The sequence below is a fragment of the Callospermophilus lateralis genome, chromosome 2 (genome assembly GCF_048772815.1).
Source record: "Callospermophilus lateralis isolate mCalLat2 chromosome 2, mCalLat2.hap1, whole genome shotgun sequence".
NCBI classification, from domain to species: domain Eukaryota; kingdom Metazoa; phylum Chordata; class Mammalia; order Rodentia; family Sciuridae; genus Callospermophilus; species Callospermophilus lateralis.
Window position 1 is genome coordinate 156,097,194 of NC_135306.1, and position 8,043 is coordinate 156,105,236.

Here is an 8,043-nt window from a genome sequence, read left to right on the forward strand (position 1 = left end):
ATCCATAACAGCTGATATCCAGAACTCCAGCTTGGCCATTCTTACATCTGCGACTGTGATTAAGCAGGATGCTTTTTTCAATATCTATTTTATTATTGCATTTTTCCACATCATAAGGTTCTATTTTTATTTTTTGAGCTCATACAAACCTAGGTTAATGTTTTTCTGATCAGTTTTATTTTTTGACTGGAGTTTTTAAACATTGCAATGGAGATTTCACCTAGGTAAAGCTACAAGGCCTTTATTATTATCTTATGTGTTGTACGTTTGTTTGCACATTTGTGTTTTGTGTTGTATGTCTGTGTGTGCGTATTTTATATATGAGGAGCGCTCATGAGAAAATGGATCCGAATTATTTTTTTTTTATTCACGTGATTTAAATGGCTTAATTTAAATCAGGTAAACAGCTGTTAAGGATTATTTTTTAAGTAGGTTAACAGATCTGTTTGTTTACTTTCACCTTTCCTTTTCATTATATTTAATAATTCTTTTCAGGTTAATGTCTTTTTAGCATCATTGCCAGAATTCCTATCTTCATCCCAATGAATATAACTCAACAAGTATGCTCAATCAAGGAGTCAACTTACTTTGGGAGGAAACGGACTTTGGGAAGAGACGGACAGATTGATAGATTCCTCCCCTTTGAACTGCTTACAGAACTTGCCTGGACTATGTAACTACGTTTAGTGCAGCAAATTGTGGTAATGCTGGCATATCTTTGCTGATGGTGTCACCAGTGATCTTTGCTGATGGTGTCACCAATGATGCAATTTTTCCAAAGGAACTGTCAATTGGCTTGGTGTTGTGGCATTTCTGTATCCTCCTCCCTTCTGCTAGTGATGGTCTAAAATTTGGGGACCAGTGGCTATATGCTGGACCGGCAGTCAGTGACGGGTATGATCCAATTGCAGTGGTATCAACCTAAGACAGGAGGCTGACGCCTAAAGGTCGGTTGCCTAAAGGTCAGTTTTCCGATGACGGGTAAGAACCATATGTTGAATTGGACAACCTACCAGGCGCGGTCCTTAAGCCACATTAACCTCACTCCCCCACTGGCACCAAGGCCAAATTTGGGGGCCAACAGAGGTGAGGCAAAGAACCTCACCCCCCCCACTGGTGCATAGACCTATCCACAAGTATGGCTGTATGCTGGACCGGTAGTCAGTGACGGGTATGATCCAGTTGCAGTGGTATCAACCTAAGACAGGAGGCTGACGCCTAAAGGTCAGTTTTCCAATGATGGGTAAGAGCCATATGTTGAACTGGACAACCTACCAGGCACGGTCCTTAAGCCACATTACTTGTTGTTTAATTAATCAGAAGGGGGGAGATGCTGGGAGCCATCAGCCAAGTAGGTATGACAAATTCCTTGCCAGCTTACTCCCATGCTGTCTAGTGGAAGGACTTCTGAAAGGTGACCTTGCTCAAGGACCAGGGCAGGATCCGTGTTTAGGGTGTTCCCCCTTTAGAATAGGGCGGTTTAGCATAATAGGAGATTAGGGTGTTCCCCCTTTAGAATAGGCCAGTTTAGCATAATAGGAGATTAGGGTGTTCCCCCTTTAGAATAGGGCGTATCCTGCTGCTGAGTTCCTCTTGAGTGCTTAGGGTCAGACAGCATATTTTGGGAGACAGAAGCCCATGCGGAGGGAATTTGGGAGAGAGTGGATTTTGGGCAGAAAACGTGGATTCCCCCAGAGCGTGTTTGTAGACGGCCGGTGTGAGTTCGGGAATAAAGAATTGTTGTTTGAATCTACAAGCTGTGTGGAGACTCGTGATTTGTGCCCAGCCAGAGACTGCGGCAGATATGAAGATAATTCCAAGGAGAATGGAGTCTGGTATGTTTTGGATTAGTGCCAAAGTGTGATGGGTAAACTGCTGTGGATCTGAGAACAGGTTGGTACCAGTTTAGACAAGAAAGTTCAGAAATCTGGAGTTAATATTTATAAATATTTATGGCAAATTGGCACTGCTGTGCTTTTGAAGTATATAATCAGTGGGCTTGTTGATGAGAAAATGGACCCATTCTGTGGTTACCTAGCTTGTGGAGTGATGTGAGCTACCTGCAAGTCATGTGCAGCAGGACAATGTGTCGATTCACATTGAATTTTGAAAGTAGCAAAAACTAACTTTTATCATAAATGAGTTGAGAAATTGATCTCTAGATAACAAGAGGAATAGTAGTATCAACAATCAGCTTATGGAACATGGCAGATTGGATAAATGGAAATAAAAATAATAAGTTTATCTTTTTGGAGAAATATAAAAGTGAAAGGAAAATTAAATAACAAATCCCAAGTGAAAAATCATGAAAAAGGTGCCATAGAACGCAAAAAATACAGAATAACAAAGTCTAGGGAAGTTCGGACAAGGTTTCTAGGTAGAAAAAACAACCTAATCAAAACCTAAGGGCCAATTAAGGTTATTCAGATGACAGAGAAGGAAAATAGAAAGCTCAGGAGGCAAGTTTCCCAAAAGAAGTAGTAGTGTGTGCAGTCTAAAGCCAGATGTAGCCATGTATGTCTATCAGCAATCTCTACCTGAACATGAACATATTCAAAATATTATTTTCAATTTTTTCCAAGATTATTATCTAGTAAATAAGACTACCATTTACTCCATTTCCCAGTGCTTAATGCAAGAATTATCTGAACTTCTCTGACTTGTTTTCTATTACAACAGTAATCCTGTTAGCTGTACTTCTAAAATATGTTTCCCAGTTCTGACTACTTTTCTCACTCTCCATAGATACCATTCTGATACAAGCCAGAATAAATTAAAGAAATAAATTTTCAGTATAACATTGTAGGCTTTTGTTTTTCTTTACATGTAACTCAAATAGTACTCCCCTCCCCTGGGATTTGAAATACAATTCAAATACCTTGTCCACAATGTTTACTAATTCTAAGCAACATGCACCCAAACCAAAGGACATTACCAGGCATCTTGTTTTATTTTCATCATCATATTTATTTTTATTCAAAACTTAGTTTTTTATTCATTGTTTTATTTCATTACTCTCTGATTCTACCTTAAGAGTATGGCTATGGTATGGGTGCTGTATTAGAGTTCTCTAGATGAACAGAATCAACAGGAAGTATAAAAGGAGATTTATTAGATAGGCTTACACAACCAGAAGCTGGATAGCCCACCAGGCCATCTGCAGGCTGGAGAGCCAGAGGAACCAATAGCTACACAGTCCATGATGCTGACACCTCAAAACAAGAAGGATCAATGATGCTGCCTCAGTCTGAGACTGAAAACTTCTGGAAACTCCCTGGAGAATCACTGGCAGAGTCCATTTTGGAAGAGTAAAGGATGGAGAGTCTGATATCCTCAGGCAGTTGCAATAGCAATCAAGAACCTGTTCTAAGAATCAAGCTTGCAACTGCTGCTACTTATTTGTTCTTCTGACTTATTCCATCCAAGCCTCCAGCCTAATGGATGATGCTCCCCATCCTTAGGGCATGTCTCCACTTCAGTTCACTACCCCACATGCCAATCATTCCTAGACACCCTCATTGACACTCCCAGAGGCCTCTCAATTTTTAACATCTCTTAATCCATCAAGTTGACAATTCAAATTAACCATAACAGGTATCATTGTTGCCTCTACATAAAATCTGGGAATAACTTCAGCATAATATCTACATTAGGAATTTTGTAATTGTGTGTATGTATCTTCATATCTTCACCTGAGAAATAGTGGAATATACCCATTCCTAGATGAAAAATAATTAATACTATTACTTAAATGTTAACTTTATGAATAATCTACAAATTCAATATAATAACCATAAATTTCTAGTGGCATTTTAAAATTTGATCTTGACAGGTTTAAAAGTAGAAAGGAGCCAAGCACGGCAGCACATGTCTGTAATTCCTTGGCGTGGGAGGCTGAAGCAAGAAGATCAAAAGTTCAAAGCCAGTCTCAGCAATATAATGAGGCCCTAAGCAACTTAGAGAGACCCTGTCTTAAAATTTTTAAAAGGGGATGGAGTGGTTAAGCACCTCTGAGTTCAATGTTCAGTACCAAAAACAAAAACAAAACAACACCTTCTCAGTAATGCATTCTGTAGCATTTGTGAATCTATAACTACTATGTGATTCCATTATTCAGTTGTAGTAGTTTTTGCCAAGTTCAATAATGACTTCATTGACAAATTCAATAACTTCTTGTTAATCCATAAAAGTCTGAGGCATTTGAGAATCTTTCCAGAAAGGCCTCTTTTCTTGCTGCTTTTGACACATCTTTATTTGGGTCCCCATTCTGAGTGTCTGACTCTTGCTATGTCAGAATTGAGTGGCGACTCTTCCTTCTCCTTGACTTGTTGGTAACTTCAAGGTTCTGTCCTGGATTCTTTCCCTCTGCCTTTCAGAAACATCAAGTCTTATCTGGGATTATAATGCACAATTACATTTTTTTATAATATGTTGTGTGAGTGTGTGTGTGTGTGTGTGTGTGTGTGTGTGTGAGCACAGGAGTATATGATGTATATGGAATATCTCCTTATCCTTATGTCTTTCTATATATACTTCACCACTCCTATGGTATGCTATAAGGCCAGTCACCTTCATTTTAATAAAACTACCCAGACACCTGGTTCTCTATTTTCAACTTTTGGCACACTTTCTTATATTCATTAAACACTGCTTGCATATATTTAAGTTTATATCTAAATTCACTTCTCCTCCTCATTTTTCATTTTAAGTGCCAGCTTTACTAATTACTCTAGAAATAGAGAAGTTTATTTCTGGAGCAACAGCAGTGACTAGGCACTTACTGCAGTGGTAACACAGACATCAATAAAACAGTCACAGGCTTTACTGCCATGGTGTTCACAGTCTAATAGAGGATTCAGACTTAATCTCATAATTGCACATCTCCTTTGTGTTCAAAGGCATCTTAGTGCTCTAAAGGGCACTGTTTATATTACTAAGAATTACCTAAGGATTGATTTAAATGGAAATTCCTCAGGTCAACTTCCCCTCCTCATTCTATACTGAGAAATACTATTTTTAACAAGCAACTCAGGAACCAACTTAGTCTTGCATCCAAACTCTGGGCTACACTATTAAGTTCAACTGTCCTACCAACATATAAGATAAACAGACCTCCTTTTCTTACTTTATTCTAATTTTCTATTACTGTTCTCCTAAATCCTCCAATCTTCAGCTTTGTTTATGATTACCTGATGGGCAGTTTCTTTAGTATGAAATTCAATGTATTTATTGAACTAGACATTTTGTTTTATTTTCAGCTTTATATGCATTTTCCTTACACATAATATTTAAAAAAAATATTACCACTCATTATTCCCTAAATATACTCTTTTCATTTTTAGAAATTGTTAAACTTAGGATTGAAGGCCACATAGAATATAATAAAATTTTTGTGTCTGTATCCTAAGTTCCATCAATGTGCCTAGAATATATATGCCAGGTTAAAAATCATGCAAGAATGAAGAAAATTACTCCATTGCCAGAAACATACTCTTATTAGTGATGATTTGTTGTCTTTGTTTTTTGACATTCATTTATGTGCCTGCTTGTTTTAATTTCCCAATTTGCTTATATGGCCTAAAAGAGAAGTGATTATTTCCTTCCTTCTTTCTTTTCTTCTTTGCCCTTCCCTACCTCCCTGTTTTCTTCTTTTCTCTTTTACTGTTGTTCATTTCCTGTGATTTAATTTAACTTCTTTTCTGTATACCAAGGTATTTTACTTTGAAATGTATTGAATTGATCTGAGAAGACATTGGAAAAGAGAAGAAAAAAGTGAAAGAATGGGAAGAAAGCAGAAAACTCTTAAAGAAAAATCTCTTCTCTCCAAGTCACTGAGCTGGTCATCATAATCCATGAGCTCCATCTCCAAAAACATTATCTTTCAGTTACTCTATGGAGAGCCCCTTTGACATCCTTGTTTCTCAGGCTATAAATAATGGGGTTCAACATTGGAGTCACCACTGTATAGAACACAGAGATCATTTTATCCCTCTCATTCATTAGCTTGGAGTTTGGCCTCATGTAGGCAAATATTGCTGAGCCGTAGAAGAGACCCACCACCATGAGATGGGAACCACAGGTAGAGAAGACCTTGAGCCTCCCCTCTCCAGAATGCATCTGGATCACAGTGCAGATGATGTTCCAGTAGGAGACCAGGATGAGGGAGACAGGAGCCAGGAGGATCACCACGCCCATGGCAAAGATTGCCATTTCTGTGCTATAAGTGTCTGCTGAGGCCAGCTTCAGGAGGGCAGGAGGCTCACAGAAAAAGTGGTTAATGATATTGTTTCCTCGGTAGGGAAGACGCAAGGTGAATGTGGTGTCCACCAGGGACACAAATGCTCCACTGGCCCAGGACCCCACAGTCAGCCTGACACATGCCCAGTGGGTCATGATGGTGGAGTAGTGCAGGGGCTTGCACACAGCCACATACCGATCATAGGACATCACCGCCAGAAGAGCACACTCTGTACACCCAGTCAGAAGCAGAACAATGATCTGCACTGAGCACCCAACAAAGGAAATGGTTTTCCTCCTCACCAGAAAGTGGACGAGCACCTGGGGCACAGTGGTAGTAGAGAAACAGAGATCAGCAAAGGACAGGTTTCTAAGGAAGAAGTACATGGGAGTGTGGAGTCTGGAGTCCATGTGAGTGAGCACCACCATCAGCAGATTTCCCAGCAAGGTCAGCAGGTAGATGATGAGGAAAAGGAGGAAGAGCAGGACTTGGGTGTGTGGGTCCTGCGAGAGGTCCAGGAAGATAAACTCTGTCACTGAGGTTTGGTTCTCCTCTCCCATGAGTGTCTGTCCCTGTTTATAGAAGAGCATCAAGATAAGAAGTGCATTAGTTATTTCAGAAAACCTGAATCACTTCAATATTTTTTAATCAGCATCAAATTTGGTTCTTGATTCCTCTCTTATACTTAGTTTCCATATGCCAAAGACTGAGGTTTCTTTTTTCAGCTTTAACAAATGAAAATCATTTCTATTTTTCTCCTCTTGAGTCTTTTATTTATTTACCATTTAAATTTTTAAATTTGTATATCTTTATGGGTTATAGTATGGTCATGTAATTCAGGTATACAATGTATATTATTGAATCAGGGAAGAAATATTTCCATCTCTTAAATCATTAAACCTATGTCACACCATTAAGCAAATAAATGCTTTCAGATGGAAACAGTACAGAAGAGGAGATGGAAAAGGCATTAAAATCATATTTAATAAGATAATCAGTGAAAACTTCCCAAGTCTTAGGAATGATATGAACATCCAGATCCACAAAGTTCATACAAGATGGACTTGATACAAAAAGATCCTTTCCAAAATTCACTATAAACAAGTTGTTAGAAGTCAAACCGAATCCTTAAAGCAAGAGAAAAAATTCAAGTCACACATATAAAGGAATCCCCATTCAACTTAGAGAAGTTTCTCTGCAGACAACTTGCAGGCTATGAGATAATAGGGCGATATACTCAGAGTACTGAAAGAAAAAAAAAAAAACTAGCAAACAATTGCAGGCCAAGAATACTAGGTCTACCATACTAAACCTTCAGAAATGAAGAAGAAATAATGTCATATTTAGGCAAGCAAAAGCAGAGGGAATACATTGCCATTCACCAGTCTTTCCTTTTCAAAAACAGGTTGTAGGGAAGGCCAAATTCTCCTTCACATCCATTCCTTGAATATAAACCCACAAGATTTTCCATTTTAAATTAAATGTTTCCATGTTAAATTAATTATCTAAAATGAATGGTAGCAATATAAGTACCTGGAAAGATAACAGCATATTTTAAAAGTTCTTTCCAACACTTTGGGGGCCTTTCTCAAAGGACAATTAAAAGAATTCAAGGAAATTGTTTTTAAAAAAAGAAAAAGGAAAACACCCAGGCACGGTGGTGCATGCCTGTAATCCCAACAGCTCCAGAGGCTGAGCAGGAGGACCCCTGGTTCAGCCTCAGCAACAGCAATGTGCTAAGAAATTCAGTGAGACCTTGTCTCTAAATAAAATACAAAATAGGGCTGGGGATGTGGCTCAGTGGT

At 38.6% G+C, this 8,043-nt stretch overlaps 1 protein-coding gene across 1 annotated transcript; it reads right to left on the reverse strand.

The window, feature by feature from the left end:
- Nucleotides 1–5,874: 5,874 nt before the first annotated feature.
- Nucleotides 5,875–6,798, reverse strand: LOC143391464 (olfactory receptor 2D3-like). The gene has a single exon (XM_076844165.2). It carries the CDS (start codon nucleotides 6,796–6,798, stop codon nucleotides 5,875–5,877), a length of 924 nt encoding a protein of 307 aa, XP_076700280.2.
- Between the last annotated feature and the right edge of the window lie 1,245 nt (nucleotides 6,799–8,043).

Bases quoted from the DNA above. Each gene is read 5' to 3' on its own strand.
- LOC143391464 (XM_076844165.2), bottom strand. From the start codon at position 6,798: ATGGGAGAGGAGAACCAAACCTCAGTGACAGAGTTTATCTTCCTGGAC.